Here is a 24,149-nt window from a genome sequence, read left to right on the forward strand (position 1 = left end):
CTCTCAGTCTAATCCTAATGGTCTCCCTTACATAAATTGTAATGATATTAGCATTCTGTATTACTTTATTGTTACCATCAGCCTCCCACAGTTTCTTTAAAAGATTAGAATGACAACTCCAGTTTATTCGGCGTATTGTATAGATGAGTGAAAAAGGTGACCTGTCAAAGCCCAGGAAGGGATGCAGCACCAGGACTGCTCCAACCAGGAGAACAAAAAGCAGCTCTTTAGCACTTGTTTGACTGTTATGCTAACCCACTAAATGTTGTGGTGAAAGAAGGCCCTTTCATTGCCTTTGTTCATTTTTTTTCACATAGGGAATAGATATCCTTATGCACAGTCCTTATGCAAAATTCATATTTTGTTTTGAATTTTTTTCCCAGGCTTATGATGTTTGTGAGACATCAAATAACCAGGCTCCATTTTTCTCCTGTTTTAAAAAAAAAAATCTCCAGAAATTGAAACCTAACAGGTTGGACTAAGATCTTAATTATCCACCCAGCCTTTGAGTTATTCTGCTTCTGGTGTTGGCCAAAATTGTCTAAATAGTAGAGCTTTTTTTTTCTTTTTAAGGTAGATGGAAGAGATTATCACAATAGCTCAAACCACTGAGAGGGTTTGCATTTTGTAAATATAAGTCACTGACGACAAAAATTAAGATGTTTATTTCCCCAATGATGAAATAAATATGACTAGCTCTGATGGGCAATCCAAACTCAAGAAGACTAACTTTCCTGCAGAACCCTCTGGCAGAAGACACCAACTAGCACCCTTTCTTAGAATTACAATTTAGCATACTCAGTGCAATGGCTAAAGAAACTTACAAAAAAAGTAAGTAAAGTAACAACTACTATTAGAGAGAAATCATAAACAGCATTTTAGAACAATGACATACAAGTTAAAATCAAGATGGCTAAGTGACTTTTCAGGACAATACAATAGGTTTTTTAAAAATTCAAAGTTAAAATAACTGAAAAGCAAGGTCAAAAATCAAAATACTTCTAAACTACCTTGAGCCCTAAATTGTCATAATATTTAAAAACTTAATGTTTCTTACTTGAGACAGTCTGTCTCCTGAGATACTATTCAGAATGAAGACGCTTGTTGAAATGCAATCAGATTCATTTTCTACTACTACTTAAGGTTTCTTGGAATTCTCCCAAGATCCAACCATGCCCAAAGCAACATTAGGTCTACATTTGGTAAAAATTCAAAGTTACTTTATTCATTTTCAATTCACTACCTAGTTTCTCCTTCTCTTAAATAATTTTGTAAAAAATTTACTACCAATTTTGAGTAAAATAGTGATGGAGCCTCTTCTTGGGTCTGGTGACACTGTTACGTACCAAAGTACAGAGATTACTTTCCTAATGTTTTTGGTAATATTCAATACTTTTTCCAAGAACAGCATAATTGAACTATATGTCTAAAATCAAAGCTGAATTCACACAATGATGCCTCCAATTCAATTGTTTACTCTGTAATCCAAGGACCTATGCTCTTACTCATCAGAAGCAAATATTCCATGGCTACATCCAAAGCACTCAAAGGAAAAATATAATCTGACAACATAAAGAATAGTCCCCCTATAACAGTTTATTAGAATGTGAATATATTCCAAATCAATAACTAAAAAAAAAAAAATCAAGTTACAAAGCATGCATAAAATACAAAGTAGCAATTTACAAATAGATAGTAGTATCTTCATAACCAATACACCAAAATAATAAAACGGCTACAGAGAAAAACTAAATTGACTAATCACAGCAATGCCTTCCGTGCGCCCCACACGTCATGAGCACCGCAAAAGACAGAAGATTAACTATGAAACATAGTAATCTATGCAAGCCCACACACAGGTATATTTTGGGGATATTCCGCCATCCTGAATAGTATCACTTTAGTTGACACAACTTGTAGAACACTTCAGAGTTAAGTGCTCAATACTATCCACAAGGAAACAAAACTAAATATTAGTGTGCACATTTCTGAATGAGAAATGAGTGGCTCCATTGATTTCAATAATGTAGTGGAAGAAAACTTTCAGGTTTGTACAATGCCTAAATGCATTCTATTTAACTCAAGGTACTATTTCATCTTGCGTACTAAAAGAATACATGCCTTTAAGTGGTACCACTTGAGCAGAAATTAACCTCTCACTGTATTCTTTACACATACTGAAACCAGATATTTAACTGGACTATATTCCATAATATACTGCAAAACTCAAAAATCAGCATTGTTAAAATAATTTTCCATGCCTGCTGGTGGATATGGTGATAAAACTAGGTTGCATTTCATTTACTGGAAGGTTTTAAGACAAAATTAACACTTCACCATTGGATACTAAGAGCATTAAACCAGTTATTGCCTGAGCAATAAAATGCCACACAACCTACTGCTGGGAAATTGGAGAAGTTAAATGACTTGGGCTGCCTGATTACTGTAACAGAGGCACCTCATATGGAATTCCACCAGTCTCTCCAGTTCCCAGCCTGCCAGGCAGCACTGTTTAACATATGGCCCCATAACCATACTGCTACTGAAATCATCACTGTCTTTTGTGTTTATTAAGATAATTCTTATCCAGAAAAAAGTGCCCCCCTCTCTAATCAATTTTGATGTTTACAAAAATTAAAAAACAAAATTTACTAAACTACATAACCCTATTAAGGCATGTTAGAAATTGACTTCCAGAATAATGGAAAATTTTCAAGCTCTCAAAATTCTGCTATGTTTATAGGGCAATTCTTAGATTTATGGAAATATACACTGCACTGAGAGAAGAGTGTATTAATTATAAGCTGCTCTGTGGCAAAATGATAGCTTATTTCTACAGTCTTCTTAATTTGATTTAATCAAGACCAACAGATCTGAGCTTCAAGGGATCAAGTTATATTATGTCCTACAGTGACAGCTTCCATGATGAAAAGTAAACAATAATTGAGGAATCCAAACATTCAGTTTATTAAACTAAGGCTAGTGAAGCCATAGCATGAAAAAAAAGCTGCAGTCATTCGGGACAAGTGGGTGATTTTATAAAGCTAAAATCAAAAGACTTAAGACATGGAAAAATTCATAAGTATGAGGAAGTAATAAAACACAAAAATGACCACAAGAATTACAAATATATTTAAATCTCAGACCTGGGAATTGGACTATACACAGCCTTCTAGGGGAGAAGAGAAACGCCTTATATGTTCTGACAGCACTGCACCTTTGGCTTGTTTTCAGTGGTTGGTGGAACATGAATAGGAACCACATTGTTGCTTGGAGACATGTCATTTTCACGTCTGTCTGACATTTGCTTCTGGGAAACAATGCGGTATATCTCTGAGTAAAAAAAAAAGAAACAGCAACACCCAGTGTGAACAGACCCATAAATCGTTGATAAAAAAGATACACAGAGGCAGAAGTTATATTCATAAGAGAAAAAAATGCAAATAAACTGAACAGAGACTGCATATACTCAAAGTTTTATTTTCAAACAGCCACTGATTCGAGTCAACCCATTATTTCACAACAATTTCCCTTAGGGTAAGAAGAGAAATAAAGGTTTTCCATTTCAGAGGGAAAGGTTTACCAATCAGTTAAATACATCTTGGTCTAAAGAGATTACACAGTTTATGGGCTTAGATCTAAATTTCTACCCTTACCAAAAAAACTTACATACATTGACACTGTACCACAGAAAAATATTTAAATCTGCATTATCAGACACAGTAGGTATTTCTGTTGGCTACACGGGGAAGCATACAACTTCATAAACAAGTCAAAATCCCAAAGGACTCTTGGAAAAGAAGAACGGAAAGATAATGTTTATCAGTGCCTCCTGAACTAAAGTTAAACTGTAATGAAATAATTATTCAAATCAAGCAACTTAAGATTTTCTATGACACTTATCAAAACTAATTGTTTAGCATCTACCTCTTCCACTAAACAAACTAGTGGATAAGGAACGTTGCCTGCCGTATCAGTAAACAAAGGATGATGGGCCATCAAGCCATCAGCCACTGCACCCACCCCCCTCTCCCACGGTGCACCCCGAGGGAATTCAGGATGGAGAAAAGTAGAATACTGGCCCTAGATAGTTAAGGTGCATATCAAAGGAGTAATTTCAATGAGCCCAGACTCTTGCAGCTTCCCATACAAAGAAAAGCCCTAAATTCATTAACTTGAGATGTCTGGTTTTCTTTAATTAACAGTAATCTTTTGATGTTCCAGACTACCTAGTTTTTGTTCAAGAAACTCCTATATATCCTGGCTCCTCCCTTAACTCTTCGGAACAGTCTCTCAGAGCCATCTGAGAGGCTGCCTCCTGGGCTTAAGTCCTCAGCAAGTCCGCCAAATAAGACATAATTCTCAATTTTTAGGTTTTGCATTTTTTTCAGTCAACAAACTATAAGGACCAAAACTGTATCTACTTTATTCACTGCTGTATCTCCAGCATATAGTAGGGGTTTGATAACTAAGTACACGAATAAATGTTATTAAATTCCTCTAAAGCAAGTATCCTTATTTAATATATTGTATTTGGTCTCACAGTGCACTGCCTAAACGCAGCTCCCTCTGACTATATAAACTCCTTACAAACAAAGAATGTGTCTTACCTTTGTTCTCAAAGTGCTCCCTCCAAAAAAAAAAAAAACCCTCAAAAGATAATGGAACTCTAAAAATGGGACAAACTGACATGATATGCCTATTATGATGGACTATGAAGTATAACATATTCCTATGAATGACACCTATGTATTCCTACCAAAAATGTTGAAAATGAATTTATCATGAGGAAACACTTAGATAAATCCAGACTGAGGGACATTCTATAAGACAACTGGCCAAGACTCTTCAAAAAAAGTTACTGCCACAAAATACATTTAAAAGATGAGACTAAATGCTTTAGATGTGGGCTACAGCCCACCTATTTATATTAAATATATGTTAACCACCTATTTAAATTAAATAAATACAATTCAAAATCCAATTCCTCAGTCCAATAGCCATATTTCAAGTGCTCAATAACAACCCGTAGCAAGTGGCTACTCTATTCAGTACCCAGATATATAACAATTCCATCAATGCAATGTGTTTTCCTTGACTGGATCCTAGGTTTAAACTGTAAAACCCAAATCTATAAAAGACATTATTAGTACACCTGGAGAAATCTGAATATGAACTTGCACATTAGATAATACCACGTAAACAAAGTTCTTGGATATGATATACGGTATTGTGATTATGTAGGAGAATGCCTTTTTCTGAGGAGATAAAATGCTCAAGTGTTTAGTAGTAAAGTGCCATAATGTCTACAGTTTGCTTTCCAAAGATTGAGCAAAGGGGAAGAAAAGTATATTTACACATACAGAAATAAGCCAAATGTGGCAAAATGTTAATAACTGAGGATTTTAGATGAAGGATATATATATGGGTGTTCACTGTATTACTTCTGTAATATTTGGAAATTTTTAAAATATAAAGTTATGGGGAAAAAAGAAAGTGGAATCATTATTTTCAAATGTACGAACATCATTTGGATTCTAGGTTGAACTGTTAAAATTTGAGACAGGAAATTTTAATATTGCTTGGATAATAGAGGACAATAAAGAATTACTGCCAGTTTTTAAATGGTTTTGTTGTTACGGGTTTAAGTCCTACCTTTTAAATATACATCATGAAATGTTTACAAATGAAAGGATGTAATATCTGGGATTTGTTTCAAAATAATGGGGGAGGGAGTAGGTGGAGGAAAGATTGGCTCTGAACTGACGGTTGTTGATGGCTACATTGGCTCATGATAATATCTTACTTTTGGTATGCTGAAAATTTTCCATAACAAAAACTTAAAGAAAAGGAAATGTACTAACTAAATTAATACATTTTTTCCAAGTTAAAAACTAATTTCCCTAAAGTTGAATAACAGCAAACTGTAATCAACTGAATATGTAAACTAACAAAAACACTGACAGCTCGTGTGCCTTCTCTTATGCTTTTTTGGGGGAAGCAGATGGCTAAAATTTGTTTCAGAAGGGTGACAGTGGTTCAAAGCTGAAGAAGCACCAAGGGAAAAGATTAGATTCCAATAAAGAAAGGCAGACTAGAGTTTAAAAAAAAAAAACAAAAAGGATATGCAGGACGTGGAGTCTTCATTTGGATTCTTTTCATTAAAAAGGGATGGGACCGGGGCTTCCCTGGTGGCGCAGTGGTTAAGAATCTGCCTGCCGGGCTTCCCTGGGGGCGCAGTGCTTGAGAGTCGCCGGCGATGCCGGCGACACGGGTTCACGCCCCGGTCCGGGAAGATTCCACATGCCGTGGAGCGGCTGGGCCCATGAGCCATGGCCACTGAGCCTGCGCGTCCGAAGCCTGTGCTCCGCAACGGGAGAGGCCACAACAGTGAGAGGTCCGCGTACCGCAAAAAATAAAAAAATGTTTTAAAATTTAAAAATATAAAAAAAAAAAGAATCTGCCTGCCAATGCAGGGGACACGGGTTCGAGCCCTGGTCTGGGAAGATCCCCATGCCACGGAGCAACTAAGCCCGTGCACCACAACTACTGAGCCTGTGTTCTAGAGCCCGCGAGCCACAACTACTGAGCCTGCGTGCTCCAACTACTGAAGCCTGCGCGCCTAGAGCCCGTACTCCACAAGGGAAGCCACCGCAATGAGAGGCCTGTGCACCGCCACGAAAAGTAGACTAAGAAAGCCCGCGTGCAGCAACGAAGACCCAATGTAGCCAAGAATAAATTAATTAATTTAAAAAGAAATTTTAAAAAGGGATGGGACCAGAGTGTCTAGGGTAAAGAGAAAGACAGTCATTCAATCAGGCTAGTGACTAAGAAGTAAAGATAATCATCAACTTACTGAAAAACTATACCATTCATTCTTTATTCTTTATGTTTTCTCCCTAATCCCCAACTGGAAGGCTCTTCTTTCTCAAGTGCAAATGATTAAATGTGACCCTCTACAAGTTTAACTTCTTTACAAGTGGTTTTAAATATTACGTTAGGGGAACCAAAACAAAAATTATTTTGCAGGTTCTTAAATAAAAAGCAAATACTGGAAGAAAGGAAAAAGCAGAGTTCTCAGAGAACACAGAAAGGTAAATAATTAAAGAGATCTCATTACAAGGAAAGAAATTTGAGCAGTGTTATAAAACTGCCTGCAAGTACTGCATACTGTTTTGTAGAAGTAGATTATTACTACATTGCTACAGTCACCAAAAAGATGTCTGCTAATAAAAATGCCACCCAAGGCAACAAAGAAAAAGGAAAGTGCTGATCAGAAAATTAGGAGAAATTTTTTCTTTCAGTTAGAATGGGCACTAAGAAGCTACACAAGTAATTTAACATCTCTGTGGCTGGGTGTGTCACTTTAAAAAAAAACTTTGATGAGAAAATATAAATCAGGTACCTTCTAGCCGGTATCTGATTAGAGAAGGTTATTTAAGTGGGGGGAGGGGAACAGGACTAATAACTTGCTAGACCAGATACAAATATTTTCCTCTTTCAAGGGCATGTTCTCCTTTAGAACCAAATGTATGTGATATACCAATTCCTGTGCAGACCCTTTTCAAGAAGTCCAAAGGACAGGTAAGGTTAGAAAGAAAAGGAATTCTGCTTTATCGTTCTTATATCAGGATCTCCTGTATGAGATCTAAATATAAAGTAAAATATTAATATAAAATAGCTTTAAATATAACTGAGTAAAGTTAAATAAAAGACATATGCCTATTTCTACTCTAACGGAAATATGGATCAAGTTTCAAAGTAAATTCTAAGGAAGTTAAATGCAATAGCTCCAAATTGGGGAACAAAAAAAACTAAAATTCCTCAGTCCCTCCAAAAATTGTGAAAATAGCAGAGACCTGAGTTATCCTACTACAGCCTACATCAGAATTTGTTAGACCTTCTTCAAACCTACTGCTCAGGATGTAAGTTTCTTGAAGGTCAAAAAATGCTCTGATTTGACTGACACAAGGTTGCCACATGCAAAGAATCAAAGCTACTATGTCTGATTAAAAGATCCTCACTACTCCAATAAAGTTAATGCCTGAAAAACCCTAGCCTCACTTTTAAGAGACAATATGCTAAGTGACCTAAAAGTCTTTCAACCAGGAATTCCCTGGCGGTCCAGTGGTTAGGACTCCATGCTTCCACTGCAGGGGGCACAGGTTCAATCCCTGGTCGGGGAAATAAGATCCCACAAGCCACACAGCACGGCCAAAAAAAAATTCTTTCAACCATAGAATTAAGAATTTAGTCTCCATACTACAAAGATGGCTTGGACTTATTAATTACATGGAGAAACCTGGAGGACATCATCATAACCAACATCACCAGTAATTAATAAGACAAACCAATATCATGAGCCTTCTGATATGATGCACTGAGAACACTTTTGTGGTATTCCTGCTGAAAATACATAACCAGAACTGAATCACAAGGAAACATAAGACAAACCCAAATTGAGGGACACTACAAAATAACTGACCCATACCCTTCAAGAAATGTCAATAAACAAAAGACAAAATGAGGAACTATTCCAGATTAGAGAAAACTAAAAAGAATTATGACAACTGAATGCAATGTATGATCTGATTACAGACTGTCTTTTGCTAATAAGGACATAATTGGAACAGTTGGCAAAATCTGAATAAGATCTGTAGCTTAACACTGATGTGGTACTATTACCTAACTCTCTAATTTTGATCAATGTACTATGGCTATGAAAAGACTATATCCTTGATTTTAGGAAATACACGCTGAAAAGCAGCACTTAGGGATAATGGGCAACATGTCTGTCACTCTCAAATGGTACAGGAAGAAAACAGTATTATTTATATATTTAGAGAGGAAGAAAAAGAAGCAAGCAAGTATGGTAAAATATCAACATCTGGGGAATATGGGTTAAAGGTATTTGCAAATACTTTGTACTATTATTGCAACCGTTAAGTCTGAATTTGTCAAAATTCAAAGTTAAAAGAAAAAAATAATACAGTATGGAAAATATGGATTAATAACATCCCTCAATGAACTTGAGGATGAAATAAAACAAAGCTGCACTGAAATTCAGAGGCTAAGCAATGTATCAGGCTCACTCACGCACTAACCAACCACCTCCTAAAAATACCATCAGCAAAATCATGTCATGAAATTACTGTCAAAGTCATGGATGTCAAGAATGGCATGGGTCGATTCCAAAAAAAGCAACACAGTTAACTTTGAAGTAACAATGGAGATACATTTTCTAATACATAATTTTGCATCTTAAAAAGTAAAAAGCTATTTTTTTCTTCCAGCAACATCAAAATACAACATAAATGCTCCCTTAATACTGTTAACACGTAAGGCAGAATTAAGCCTAATGAGAATACTGTTCTATTTCCTGTTTCTCCTATGCATTAATACTCCCACTATTATATAGAAAAGTTTAGAACAAACATCCTAACACTTGCAAAACACAGATGTCTGCTGCCATATGCAGTGATCTCTGATCCCACAGATCAACACTGAGACATTACAGGAAGCTGAGGAAATAGTGGCTATATAGAGAGAAAAAGTGGTAGTAGTAAGTGAAGCTCAAGCCTTGTTTGCTTTCAAGCAATATTAATTAAGCAGTAACAAAAGCTTAATCAAGAGTGAATTTTAACAGAAACAGCCAGATGTTCATCATTCAGGACAAAACAGATCAATTTTAAGTATATATCACTGCTTATTGATTACTTCATGTTTGAACAGATCATACGTTCAACGTTACAAAATGATACATAAAATAGTTAACTGCAGATGGAAGAAAACACTTGGCCTCATTTTCACTCAATATGAGAATAAACGGGCTATAAACTGAAATCAGAATGGGCTAGAATTATAGCAGAGATTTGACAGGACATAAAAAATAACCCAACAAGGACTAACTAAAGTTTTTTCAAATGAGGTTTTTCAGAGGCCTTAAGAGACTCACAGACTTTGAAGATGATTTAATTCACTCATGTTAAGACACTGAATCTTAGGACTAGAGAGGTTCACTGGCTTTAGTTACACAGGGAATGAGAGCAAAGTGATAAAAAGTAAAACCTACAGCTCCTGGGTCTCAGTTGAGTATTCAACACATTGATCCAAGAGAAACCACACAAGTGCTTAAAAAGGAAAAAAAGGATTTGCAGACATAGTGCATATTCAATCAGATCTTGCTTGCTTGAAACAATCTGCAATGAAAGTTGACACAAAGATTCTAAAACAAAGCTACTGTGTTCCAAAGACTGTTTATCCAACTCTAGCACTGGTCCTTTATTTACTATTTTTCTGATAACAGAAAAGAATTCTAATACCCCAGGTATGTAAATCATCAATATAGTTTATTTTTAATGAGTTTTTTTTTTTCATACCTTCACTGCTATTTAGCTACCAATATCAAATATTTACAATGTACCAGGGACAGCTAAGTATTTTACATGTACAAACTCATGTACTCATTTTTGGAGTCTAGAGTAGATGTCTCAATGACAGACAATTCTTTTCTGTGAGTTAGATTATAGGGACAAAAACCTTTAAGTCACAACATTAACAGTCAAGTCAAATCATATCACAAGGTATTTATAAATACAAGCCCTTACTTGAAAGAAAATAACAGAACTCCCAAAACATATTTCAACTTTACATACGAAGAAATTAAGGGCTAGAAAGGTTAAGTAACTTGCCGAAGATTATAGGAGCTAATTAATAAGTGGAGCAGCCAGGACTAGAAACTAAGTCAGGCTTCTAAACCCATGTTCCTAAACCCTAAGTTTTATTCCCTACATTTTTATAGTAAGATAACATTTAAAAGCTAAAATCTGTTGGTCTCCACTACAAGTGCTGCATACGAAGAATAAAAATCTTACATTATAATTGGAAGCTCATTTACTTAACCATTTCTCCATATATATTTTTTAGACCACATAAGATCACTATATATCAAGACTATACTCTAAATTATGAGTTCTTAAAAGTAATATACAGGGACCTCCCTGGTGGTCCAGTGGTTAAGACTCCACGCTCCCAGTGCAGGGGGTCTGGGTTCCATCCCTGGTCAGGGAACTAGATCCCTCATGCCGCAACTAAGACCCAGCGTAGCCAAATAAATAAATAATTTTTTTTTAAGTAATATACATTTTTAAAGTACTTAAAAACAACTCACTGAAGTGCCTATTAGAGGATTAAGATTAAACTTTCAGATGAATTGTTCATTCTATTAAAGTCAGAGTAAATATGAGTCAACATAAATAAAATGTCCTCTTATTCCTGAGGTTGCCCTGGTCTACACATCCACATTCCAAAACAGCATGAATTTTGTTTCTTTCCCACTACTTATTTAAACTTTTCAGTATGTAATCACTGGCTGATTTTCTCCACAGGTGACACGTTGCTTCTTATCCAATAATAGATCATGGCAGATTTTTTTTTTGTTTTCTCATTTAAGTTTTTAAGAATATGTTTTCCCTGGGTGCTTCTATAACAAATCAGAACCAAGAATGCCTTTTCTTTACTGAATTTCAAGAAGACATTCATATCTTTCCATAAATGGGATTTCAATATTTATTTTCTAAAAAGTACCATTAAGCATTGCTTTGTGCTTATGACCATGAAATATGGAATTCATGGACCAAAGTAATAACGGAAGGGAACAAATTATTTTCAAAGTATTTTTCCCACTATAAACCAGATGAATTAGGATGATTAACGCTCAGCAAGCAAGGGTTGTTAACTAATTTTGTACTCTAAACAGGTCTTGCGATAGTAGCTCTCAAATGATAGTCATTCTCAGTGTGATTTTATAGTTTGGTTTCCTGATTAATTTGTTTAAATTTCCTTCCTAATACTTCAAATTCCCACTGGTATAATCTAAAAATGCAAGTCTTACCTGTCAAGATTGTCTGAAAAGCAGCTTCTACATTTGTAGAGTCTAGAGCAGATGTCTCAATGAATGACAAACCATTCTTTTCTGTGAGGAGACACAAAAACTTCAGTCTTGTCAAATTTTAATACAAGGGATGTATTAAAGCTTTCAAAAGGAAAGTAACAGAACTTTTTTAAAGCCCAAGACCTCCCCAACTTCTTGAGGAATAAGAGCACATGTTACTTCCACTTTAGTAGATTAAAAATGACAGCGAGAAATTTTCACTGACTTCTTAATTAAAATAAATACTCGTTGCATCTAAATACTACCACTAGCAATGAACAACACTAGGCATAATGTAGTAAACTTATCAAATACTCAGCTCATTTCATCCCTTACTGGGCTTCTCCCCATCAACAACATAGCTATGGTATAAACGTGGGTGGATATATGTGATTCACTCAGAATTCTGTGACTGTATTATCTGAAATAAAGCTTCTCTCCCAGAAAACTGAAAAACTGTGATAGAAAATTTTATTCACAGCATAATCAATAGTGGAAGGTCACAATTTTCACTTGTCAAGAATGTACAATGTTGCCTTCTAGTAGGCTGCCCCTACCAATACGGAGTCAATAGATAGGCAGATCCTCTATAAAGCCAAAAAAGTTACAACTCCTAAGCAGCTACACCCCTGTTGGTCCTTGCCCACTCCCTGGGCCACTACTTTTCGGACACACATAGAACAAGCCTTAGTAAAACACAGACATAATGGAAAAACGCAGGAAGCACAGAATAAACATAGATTTCATCTACCCGTTCCAGGGAGAGAAAAGAAGACAGTATTCATATTCAAGTTTTGGCAGCAAAAACTCAAAATACTACAGTTTTAATAACTCAAAGTTAAGCAAAAGAGTCGTACAGTCATCACACACTTTCAAAACAACAATACTTGTTAAGCATTCATGTTTACCTTTCCAAAACTACTGTAACCGATTACCCTCATGGGAGAGTTATCAAAACTGCAAGAAATACAGAATCACTGTAATATCACAGAATTCATACCACTAACCTGCAAAAGCTCTTGCTTCATCTGTAGGAACCGCCCTGAGATGGCGCAAATCACTCTTATTGCCCACAAGCATGATAACAATGTTACTATCAGCATGATCTCTCAGTTCTTTCAGCCATCGCTCTACATTTTCATATGTGAGATGTTTAGCAATGTCATAAACCAATAAGGCACCTACAGCTCCACGATAGTATCTGAAAACAGAAACATGTATTTAACTATTAGAAAACAACCACAAGATGGAAGAGAACACCAGAAAAGACTAAGTATATGGTATATATATATGTGTATGTATATATATATATATATATATATATACATACATACACATATATATAGTTTTAAACACACTTATAAATTTTAGAATCCTAATACCGGAATTCTTTAAAGGAAACAAAACAGTACCTTTTTCCAATACCAAAAGTCAGCTAATTCACTTTGGTAGCCTATTTCACAGAACTTAAAAAACTATGAGACTTACGCTGATGTTATAGCTCGGTATCGCTCTTGCCCTGCCGTGTCCCATATCTGTGCTTTTATTGTTTTCCCATCAACCTGGATGCTTCTTGTTGCAAACTCTACTCCAATGGTGCTCTTGCTTTCAAGATTAAACTCATTTCGAGTAAATCGAGACAGGAGATTACTCTTTCCAACACCAGAATCTCCGATAAGGACAACTAAAAAGACAAAGAACTTAATGTCAGATGAATGAGGCACACACATTCACAATGCCATCATGTTTTAAAGCAAAAAAAGACAGGGCATCTGATTTTTAAAAAGGGATGAGGGTTGGGGTGGAGCTGAGTGCCCATGTTATCAATCGATAAAACCAATTTATTCTTTTTAACGTGTTTCTACCTGCATAGTGACTTCCACACATCATCTTCCACACATCATCTGCTTAGCACAGATAAAGTATCCTGTCTCACACATGCAAATTTTAATCATAGGTCTACTAGGCACTGATGACAGGCTAATGCATTAATTTAACAATCAACGCTATACCAACCTTACTACCTTAGAAGGTAATAACTTGAAAGATAAATCCTAAACCAAATGAACAATTTGTGATATGAAAATGTATTAGACATGAAAGCAACAAAGGATGTTAGTGCCCTAAGTATGTTCTACTTAGTCTCATCAAAGCCTGGAAGACCTCAGGACTCATACCTAGGCAAAAATGAAACACACGTAACACAGAAGGCATCATGTTTATAAACGCTGCCACCCAGATCACAGAAACTACAATGGCCCTTTCATAGTTCCATTTACCAGACTGGCAGGAGACTAGAGACCCCTCCAAAAAGAAACACCCCACTAAGTTTAACAGGGGCCCTAGAAAGCTGACTAATAACTCTGACTTACTCTGAGTCAAAGTCAAAGCAAGGAGGGCCTACACTTTTACTAATGACTTAAAAAAAAAAAGGTGTGATTAGATGAATTTATTTCCTATGATTACTAAAGGAGGTAGCTTATTTACTAGCTAAATACAGTGGATTCTTTTTCACCTAAGGTGATATTACACTTCAAAAACAATGGGGAAATAGGCAGTCAACTTGTTTTAAAGCATTTCTATCTGAATTTAAAGAACAAACGAGTTCACAGGTTTACAGAATCTGAGCTTGATAACATTTTTTTCCTTGGTAAAAAATTTTATCAAGATTTCAGAAAATATTATACTTATTCCTACTGTTGACTACTAATGCTGCTTCTTAGTTCTTATTAGCTAATTGACTTAGATACCAGGACTAGATAATCAAACATGCAAGAGTAACACCAGGAATAAGACCATGCCTTACTAAAGAGACTGGTATCTGGTAGATGGTGGCAAGGGCAGTGAAAACTGTGAGAGCTCACTGCACTCAGGTCAGAGGGCAGAGTCCATTACGCATTCCTTCCTTGCCACAAGAGCGGATATAAGCTGGCCTCTGGACAGTCTTGGAGAGAGTACAATTATTAGCAAATGCATATCTTTCTGGCCTCCTCTATCAGCTGATTCAGCAAGAAATCATCCCGGCAGCAGTGACCCCATGCAGCAAAATGCATAGTTATTTCTAGTTATATAGTCAATTAGAGGTGTCAGAGGTACTGCAGCAAACACAGATAATACAGTAAATGCTTTAATTTGGATACCAGGGAAGAAGATGCTAAGGTCATGAAATTAACGTACAAAAACAATGCACTTCCAATTTTATAGGATAGTTGGTTGATTTGTTAGTTCTCAAGGTCCCCCAGTCTAGATGTGAAATGAAATCCCAGCTTCAGTAATCAAGTCCACCCTATTAGCAGGGTGTACTCACTGCTGCCTCTTAGCATAAGAGGCTGGATGTTCTGCTGAGGAAAACTCCTTTGAATCTTTTCTGGCCCCATGCTAGCACTGAGGTATAAAAGCCTCACTTGAAGTGGGAATAGCAAAGAAGGGAAAAAACCAAAAAGCTGAACGTTTCTACTGCATAGGCACTCAGATACATCAGATGTATCGATTTAGAAGCCAATTATTTAGTTTAAAGCCAAAGAGCAAGACATCTAGAATGATAATGCCTTTGGAAAATAAATAAATAAATAACTCAAAGAACACTTTCCCCATCCCACAAAAACTCTAGTACTTTCAAATTTTGGTCTCTTGCCTTTCAACCTCCACTTTAATGATTATGTTCATTATCTCCCCATCCTCAAATCTTTACGCCATCATAAAAATATTTAGTGAGGGCATGGTTTCCCCTTGATATAATCAATTAATTTTAACATAAAATTGGTACCCTTATCTGAAAATAATTCAAGATTCATGAATACTTTATATAGTATAAAATAGTTATCTCAACTAGACATGGAAAAGGCTGACAGAATTATGACTAGCAACTTCTTAAAGGACTATATTTTAAATGACAACAGAAAGTATTGGTTTTTTAAGAATAGCGCTGCCAAGATGATGCTGAGAAATGACACACTAAGGAAAGCTGCTTCTATTCAGTTGCCAAAAGAGAAACCACACCAAGAAAGGTTATATTTAGGCTCACTAAAAAATAAACAAACTAGAATGGATTAAATTACCTAAACAACCGAAGAGAATTTACGGGTTATAATTTAAAAAAAAAAACCAAAAACCCGAAAGTTCATGGACTCAGACTTAATTTCTAATCAAAACAGTTTCTCTCATTAAGATGACAATACTTAATTGATTTTTTTAATGAGACAAACTATATGATCACATCCTATAGTTCAAGAAAGGAATTTGAAGTTTTTCCTATACTTTCCATAACTAGTATCTTAGGTTAAAAGTACTTCCACTTTAAACACTTTATAACTATAGCCATCTACATAACATATATATACGTGTGTGTAAGCATAAATTAAATAACAGCAACTGTATATGAAACATGTATCACATTTCTAAAATAACCTGATAATATTCATTACTACTTGGTTAACCTCATCTGCTGAATTTTACATATCATCTCTAATATCTGATGCTAAATTTGGTTCATTATATATCAAATACTAGGCTGCTAAATGCCATAAAAACAGAATATACATATTAACTGACCATTATTTAACAAAAATTTCCAACTCCTCAACCACATTTAGTTTTACACACTCTCTTGCAAACTAACGTACTGGGCTAAAATTTAATTCAACAAATCAACCATAGTATCTCAGACCTAAAAGTTATCACCTGAAGGAGTAACTGATAATTTTCATACTGGCTTTTATAAATAAACTTGGAGATCTTTCTACTCTTTCAACTATTCATAGTCCAACCTCACCAAGAGTCTTTAAAATTCAGTAAGGCTGAACTAGACAAGTTTTTCTAGATTCAGCAGAACCCAAATTGCTCAACCAAAAGTTGTGAAAGAAAACCTATCAAGATGCAAGACAGCAAAGTTCCTATGATCGGTCCCACTGGCAATCAGCTGATGGTTAATTACTACTGACCTTCAATGAGACTGAAAAGAAAATGGTGTAGACTATGTATCCAGGTATTTTCAGAAAATGTGACTCTGACTGAATTGGTGTCTACCACAATATTTGTAAATAGGAACTATGATTGATTCATACTTCATTTATGTGTCCCAAACGGCCTTAACCACGTTGTGTGTAAATATTTGTGGAATTAAAGTTTTTAAAATAAAAAGTCAAGTTTTAAAAAATAAAATTAATTCCCCACCTCCACCAAAAGTCTCACTGTTGAACTTAACTAAAGATTAATGTTCAAGAACAAATACATAGTGTAGAATAATGCTCCTGCTCTCCCCACATTACATTCCCACTTGGACCACTCCATCCTACACCAACCAAAATATTCCTTCATTTTCAACTGGTTAGAGTTACAAACTAATTTACAATTCCCCCAATCCTTAAGTTTGCTAGGTAAGCATTCTTCCAGCTGGACAGCTGCAGCTCATCTCAGGGAATAAATCTATGTAAGAATGAAACCATTTAAAATGAAATTATTGTTGCTTCACTTTAAATTATAATTGTATAAATAAGAAATTGGCTATATAATCATCACAGAAGTTAAAAAGTGACTCATATCCTGTAAGAGCTTTAAAAAAAAGTGGAAATCTTTCTCAGCAGAATTTTTAAGACACCTTATCAAACAGCAAAATGTACAACACATGAAACCATAACCCATGGAAATATAAAACACTTTAGGAGGTCCGAGTTTTAAGTTTCTTTACTAATACTTAAATGCTCTTACAGTTACAGATTCAGGTTTAAAAAAAAACCCAGTGAGAACCATAGTAACTTCTTTCACATTATTACCATTTATTGAGTCCTCACAGAAGCTAAAATTTTACAATCAGTCTCATTTAATTCCCACAACAGCCCTGACAGGTGTTTTTTTTTAATAGATGAGGGAACTGAGGCTCAAAAAAGTCATCTTTCCAAAGGTCACAAAGCAAATGTAAAACCTGAGTCACTATTTGAACCCAGGCCTGTGTGATTCCAAAGCCCTGTGCTCCTCTCAATCAGTTAGTAGGATGGTCTAAACCCAAGGCTAAGTTAAAATTTCTTAAGCCAATCCAGGATACTGAGTATTCTTCGTGAGAAAATAACTGGCTTCTACAACCAACATTCAAGTTCTAAAACAAACAGGAGAAATACTCTCATAGTCTATCTCATCCTAAATTACTTACTTCAGAAGTACCTAGCTGCCCACTGCCCTTGCACCTTGTTTAAAAAAACAAATCTCTCTTTAATGACTAAACCCCAGTCTCCAGGGTCTCACTTAAGTAACTGCACCAGACCTAGATGCCTTCAGTCAAGAGTGTGCAAACTAACCCATGTTTCTTTTTTCTATTTGTAAAATGCATTAAGTACCCTCTTCTCCATAAATGCCTTTCCACTATCAGGGTAGTGGGAGTGGATACTGAAGGTACTCACTCTATATAAAAATTTCTGACCCAGAAGAATAAGTGGTGATAAGGGCATATCATCTGCTAGTGTGCCAAGATTTGCAAAGTATTGGTAAAGCAATGTTTCCTGCTTGTTTAGTCAACCATTCTAAGCACCCAGTGGCAAAGTCAGAAACAGTCACCAAGCTTAACATTCTTTTTAAACTCCACCCTCCACTGTAAAGCTTTAATAGCAATGGCTTCTTCCTCCTTGGTAATGATCTTTGTTCAGCATACTACTGATGGCTGCCCTCCTAATTCAGGAGCAGAGAAAGACCATCAGAGAGAGCGCATTCATCCAACAAAAAAAGCATTTAGTGTACTCTTCTCTCAATGAAAACTGTATCCGTTATTTTTGTTGATTAAAAAAAAACTATTTGGATTCTTTCTGGACTAACCAATAATTTTTTTTCACTCCCCACCCTCCAATATGTTTTGTCCAAGTGCACTACACGTTTCCCTACCTTATGAAAAATACTTAATTTGACCAAAGAGCACGCAACTTCCCCATGCCGCTCCCCCCTCCACCTCTGAGAAAAGGTATGCGGCCAACTAGGACTCTTCCCTTCCTGTTCTAAAAACACCAAAAGGTTGGATCCTCCCAGTGTTGCAGCAGGAAGCAACCAGTCCACAGCGATAAAGAAATCTAGTATTTGTGCAGCGCACAACCTTTCCTGCTCAGGAACTGGGCCTTCAGGTCTGGCAAGGATAACAGCCACCACCCATCCGCAACCCCTTCTCTCGAGCAGAGTCAAGAGCTATCCCAGGCTGTCTGCCGCTGGGAAGGGAGGGTAGAAGAAAAAAGGCTAGGTGGCAAGTCACATCGGTCTGCCGGGTCACTGCGACAAGTGCGCGCGTGGGTGCTGGGACGATCCCTCCTGCCCTACCCCCCCCCCAGCGTCGGGGTCGCACACGAGACGTGGGAGAGCTCTTCAACTATCTGGGGAGGGAAGGCAAAGAAAGAGCTACCAATGCTGGGGGCAGTGCGAGAAGGTTACTGACCGAGAGAACTGTGGGGCGGGTGGGGGTGGGGCCGCCGGCCCGTGCGGCTTTTAACCAGGGCCTGGCCCCGGTGATGGAAGAAGAATGCTAGGAGAGGCGTCTGTCCGAGGGGAGGGGAAGCGGCCCTCCCGAGAGGAAAGGGCGGTGGATAAGAAAAAGACCTGTACTGGGAGCGTGCGTCGAGGGAAAGGTGAAGAGCCGGAGGGAAGGGCCTGTCAGAGGGGCTCAGGGAGGGTGTATACTGAGGGGGAGGGGGCGCTCAACCCGAAAAGATGGACGGTGGGAGGGGCGCCCCTTTGAAGGGGCCCTGGAACCCGGGGAGGAAGGAAGGCGATTTGGGAGACAGCAGCCGGCCGCGAGAAGGGCGCAGGGTAGGGGCTCTGAGGCGTCCTCAGGCCTCTGGGGAGGTCGCTAAGAGACCGCTGTGTGGTGAGGATCCCCTCTGTGACGGGAGGGAAAGGAGCTGAGCTGGGAGACCGGAGGACGAATCGCACACAGAGGAAGGGCTGAGGAAGGCCGATCTCAGGGCAGGGGCAGCCCGCGGGCGGGTCCCCCGGGAATGTCCCGGGCCCCCGAACCGGGACTCGGCGGAGAGTTCGAGAGCCCGTGGCCTCACCTTTGAAGAGGTAGTCGTACTCGTCGTCGCGGGTGCCCATTGCGCGGCCGAGAAGCGAAGGGGCGGGAGCAGCAGTGGTACCGGTGGGACCAGGGGGCGTCGCTGCAGGGATAAACCGAACGCCCAGCTTCAGCGGCCGGACCCGGTAAAGAACCCCTCCCTGCCGCTACGCCACTTCCGGCAGGCCCCCCGCCCCTAAGGGGAAGTACTTCCGGGGAGGCGGTTCCCCGCCCCTGAGCCTAAGAAGGGCGGTGCTCTCGGGTTTCGCTTACGTTTTCAAATTCTCGTCCCCCCCTTCCCCCGCACCTCGGAAGGCTCTGAGCTGATACTGAGCCCTGGACTCCCGGCTGACCTTCCTAGCGGCTGCTCTCCGCACTTAATGGTCTCTCCCTCATTCCATGCGCCGCCATGCCGCGAAGCGGGGCGCTGGGGAGCGCTTCAGCACTGCCTCTGGAGGTTGGGTTGTGGATGGGGGCAGGGTTCTTTAAGGATTAGAGAACCTAAGGCGACTTCGTGAGCGTGCTGGTTCCATGGTGTAATGGTTAGCACTCTGGACTCTGAATCCAGCGATCCGAGTTCAAATCTCGGTGGAACCTACACCGATGGGTTTTTATGTTTTTTTTTATCCTGGCCACGCTTTTATAATTCATTTACTTATTCACTAGGTGACTGTACACCTACGGTATATGTGTCCTTGAACTAAGTAGGGAGAGAATGTCACAAAATATTATCTTTGCCCAGGAAAACCACATACCTTTCCCTCTTGGATTCTGTACTCTCTGTCACCTAGGTATCTCCTAAGTAGCCTCTGCTCTTCGCCTTTTTTTTTTTTTTTTAACCTGGGCCCTCTTCAAAAGCTTCCATGAAAGTTGATTCCTTTTGCTAGAATTTTCAACCTCCAACTTCATTCAAGGGCAGGCACTTCTCACTCCTTTTCTCCCGAAATCTCTCAAAGCTTCTCCAGACGTCATTCAGAGAACCTCGCCCACCCTCCTCATCAAGATTCATCAAGAACTTCTTGAACCCTATTTGTCATCCTCTAAGCTAAACCTGGTTACATAATTATTTCATTTAACATGCAGAGCAAAGGATGGCAATTTCCATTTTAGCAGAGATGTGGATGGGGAGACTCAAGTGATTTGCCAAAGATCATGCAGCAGGGCGTCCCTGTATTTGAAGAGAGTTTTTGTAATGCCAAAAAGGTTTTCCCATTTATTGTCAAACCCCACTACCACCTATATGCAATTTAGACTTTTGGGCAAGAGTACCCGTAGTAAGCAGAGTAATGGCTCCCCAAAGATATCCACTTCCCAATCCTTCGGCACTGTGAATATGCTAGGTTACATGGCAAAGGGGAATTAGGTTGCAGGTGGAATTAAGGTTGCAAATCAACTGACTTTAAAATAGGATGATTATCCTGGATTTTCCAGGTGGGCCTAATGTCCTCTCAAGTGTCCTTAAAAGTGGCAAAGGGAGACAGAGGAGGTCAGAGTGATGTTGTGTGAGAAGGCCTCAACCAGCCCTTGTGGCTTTGAACATGGAGAAAGGGGGCCAGAAGCCTAGGAATGCAAAGGCTTGTAGAAGGTGGAAAAGGCACAAAAAAAAAAAAAAAAGAAGAAGATGGAAAAAGCAAGGAAATGGAGTCTTCCCTAAGGCTCCCAGAAAGAACACAGCCCTGCTGACACCCTGATTTTAGTCCAGTGAGACCCATGTCAGACTTCTGACCTATAGAGCTATAAAATAATAAATTTCTGTTGTTTTAAGTCACCAAGTTTGTGGTAATTTGCTACAGCAGCAATAGAAAACTAATACAGTGCCATTTTCAGTGCTTTCCATGACAGTATAAACCAACAGAAGGTTTACCTAAGGCCTAGATACTGCCTTGTGCAGGAGTGGTCATTATCCACACTGGGGGAGATGCACGATATTAGTCAAGCAGCTAAATATTATGTTTACTACAGAGTATTTATAAGACACAGTCCCAGCACTATTCAGGTGGGTAGACAAGGTAGACCCAAGAAAGGTGGAATATCAATAACAGTTCTGAAGGAGTAACTAACGAGAGTTCTGGCAACAAATGCCAGAGTTCAGAGGGACTGAGATGACTAGGAAGAACTCCCCAGAAGAGGAGGAGCCAGCATTGACTCCTGAAGGAAGACGCAAATAAGGAAACTCATTTTGGGAAGCGGAGGAAATTAGATGATAAGAGCATGTTAAGCAAGGCCATTAATGCCAGAGGAATAATTATGAACTTTTTCCCTTAAGTCATTGTTTCTCAACGTGTGTCCTGAGAAGGTCAATAAATAGCATTCCTCAAAAGAAGGACTGCATGCTCAAATAAATTGAGAAGCACTATACACTGTCTCCCCGCCTTTGAAGTTCCCCTAGCACTGGTGTTTTAAAGTCTAAATATTCCACTCTGAAGAAAAAAGTTTTAACTGTATTGAACACAGCATTTCCCAGATTCACCTGTGAACAAAAAAAGAACAGAGTATCATTCATTGTCCAGTTATACAAGGGTTAAGTCACAACCCATTGCAGCCACCCACAGTGCAACAGTGCACCCTGAGGAGAATTCAGGATGAAAAAAACTGGATGAGGCATTCTGTGCTTTGGCTAAACAGCCCCTAGATAATTAAGATGCTTATCTCAGGAAGAATTTTAATGACCTCAGATTCTTGCATCTTCACATGCATAGAAAAACACTAAAATCACTAACCTGAGATCTGTTCTTTGTGATTAGCAGTAATCCTTAGCCAAGATCTGTGCTTTGCTATATGTATACTGGCTCCTCCCCTACCTCTTTTTTGTGTGGTACGCGGGCCTCTCACTGTTGTGACCTCTTTCGTTGCGAAGCACAGGCTCCGGACACGCAGGCTCAGTGGCCATGGCTCACGGGCCTAGCCGCTCTGTGGCATGGGGGATCTTCCCAGACCGGGGCATGAACGCCTGAACCCATGTCTCCTGCATCAGCAGGACAGACTCTCAACCACTAGCACCACCAGGGAAGCTCTCTCTTACCTCTTAAGTGCAGTTTCTCAAAGCTACTGAGAGTCTGTCTCCCTGGCTATAGTCCTCAATAAGACCCTAAATAAAACTTAACCTCACAACTCTCACGTTGTGCATTTTTCTTTAAGTTGACACACCAAACCACAGAACTCTTTTCCCATGGAACACCTGTTAGCATCCCTCTGAACACTTTGGGAGAGCCATAAAAGATTTGTGGACAGAGGGGTGATTGAAGTAAACTTAGTCTTAGGAAAAGTAAGCTGTCTGTGGACTGCAGGACTAGGGTGAAGAAAGACTGGAGGTGTGAGTATCAGTTAGAAGGCTATTGAGGTTAACCGGACACAAACTGGTGTAGAAATAGAAATGAGGTGTAGCTATAGGAATAGAGAAGAAAGAAAAATCAAAGGCTGTTGTGGAAAAATTGGTGAATGGATTCCATGGACATAGAAGAGAATTAGGACTTTACTTGCTTGTTTTGGAGAAGAGGGCTAGTAATTGCTTGATGTATCTTTTTTTAATCTCTCAAGAAATATAGGAACCTAAAGTAAATGACTTAACCTATACAGAAATGTAGATTAAATCCTTAAAGTCCTCCTCCACTTCAATTCCTCCTTCAAACCCAGAGGTAACTGCTACATTTTCTTTTAATATATATAAAATCAGGTTATGTGATAAATTCCTCATCTTAAAAAATCTTTCCACACTAGTCCATATAGATTTAACTCATTTGGTGCATAGATTTCCTTAGCAAGGATATACCATAGTTTGTACAACCGTTCCCATTCCCTAACCCATGGATATGGCAGATACTGAGGATTCACTAAATTAAAACCTATTCCTAAACTGTTTCTTCCTTGCCCACTTCCTCCTTAGAGGCTAGAAAAGCAAATATTCACTTTCCCAGCTACCCTACAATATTTTATATACTAGTATAAAAATGTACTAGCAATATCTTGGATTTCCCTGGTGGAGGAGTGGTTAGGATACCCAATGCAGGGCACACGGGAAGATCCCACATGCCACAGAGCAACTAAGTCCATGCCCTGCAACTACTGAGCCTGCGCTCTAGAGCCCACAAGCCACAACTACTGAGCCAGCATACTGCAACTACTGAAGAGCCCATGCAGCAACAAAGACCCAACACAGCCAAAACATATATATATATATATATATATATATATATATAT

At 38.5% G+C, this 24,149-nt stretch overlaps 2 protein-coding genes and 1 non-coding gene across 15 annotated transcripts in view; 1 reads left to right on the forward strand and 2 right to left on the reverse strand.

Moving 5' to 3' along the window:
- Positions 1 to 1,581: 1,581 nt before the first annotated feature.
- Positions 1,582 to 20,120, reverse strand: RAB11A (RAB11A, member RAS oncogene family). Of its 2 annotated transcripts, XM_024735137.1 has the most exons (5): positions 19,954 to 20,120; positions 13,421 to 13,616; positions 12,940 to 13,133; positions 11,894 to 11,974; positions 1,582 to 3,333 (listed from the first exon to the last, which is right to left on the reverse strand). In XM_024735137.1, the coding sequence occupies exons 1-5, from the start codon at positions 19,991 to 19,993 to the stop codon at positions 3,194 to 3,196; spliced, it is 651 nt and encodes a 216-aa protein (XP_024590905.1). In that variant the 5' UTR covers positions 19,994 to 20,120; the 3' UTR covers positions 1,582 to 3,193. The 2 variants fall into 2 exon arrangements, with proteins under 2 accessions (XP_024590905.1, XP_024590904.1); XM_024735136.1 differs by lacking the exon at positions 19,954 to 20,120 and having other exon boundaries at positions 2,944 to 3,333; positions 13,421 to 13,662.
- Positions 20,121 to 20,477: 357 nt separating this feature from the next.
- Positions 20,478 to 20,549, forward strand: TRNAQ-CUG (transfer RNA glutamine (anticodon CUG)). The gene has a single exon. It is a non-coding gene; the product is annotated as a tRNA-Gln (tRNA).
- Positions 20,550 to 21,705: 1,156 nt separating this feature from the next.
- LOC112393140 (uncharacterized) overlaps positions 21,706 to 24,149 on the reverse strand; it is a 64,032-nt gene continuing 61,588 nt past the window's right edge. For all 12 annotated transcript variants that reach the window (XR_003001839.1, XR_003001843.1, XR_003001841.1 and 9 more), the window contains one exon: positions 21,706 to 22,422. Coding sequence is in view for 7 of the 12 variants with exons in the window: in XM_024735222.1 (XP_024590990.1) it covers positions 22,306 to 22,422 (117 nt within the window). In the remaining 5 variants the exon portion in view is untranslated. The remainder of the gene's footprint in view (positions 22,423 to 24,149) is intronic.

The sequence above is a fragment of the Neophocaena asiaeorientalis genome, unplaced genomic scaffold (genome assembly GCF_003031525.2).
Source record: "Neophocaena asiaeorientalis asiaeorientalis breed wild unplaced genomic scaffold, Neophocaena_asiaeorientalis_V1.1 scaffold264, whole genome shotgun sequence".
Taxonomy (NCBI): Eukaryota; Metazoa; Chordata; class Mammalia; order Artiodactyla; family Phocoenidae; genus Neophocaena; species Neophocaena asiaeorientalis.

Coding starts and splice junctions, on each gene's coding strand:
- RAB11A (XM_024735136.1), bottom strand. CDS start 13,662: ATGTGTGTGCCTCATTCATCTGACATTAAGTTCTTTGTCTTTTTAGTT. Junction 13,134..13,420: donor TACCGAGCTATAACATCAGC/GTAAGTCTCATA, acceptor TTCTGTTTTCAG/ATACTATCGTGGAGCTGTAG. Junction 11,975..12,939: donor TGAAGCAAGAGCTTTTGCAG/GTTAGTGGTATG, acceptor GTCTCCTCACAG/AAAAGAATGGTTTGTCATTC.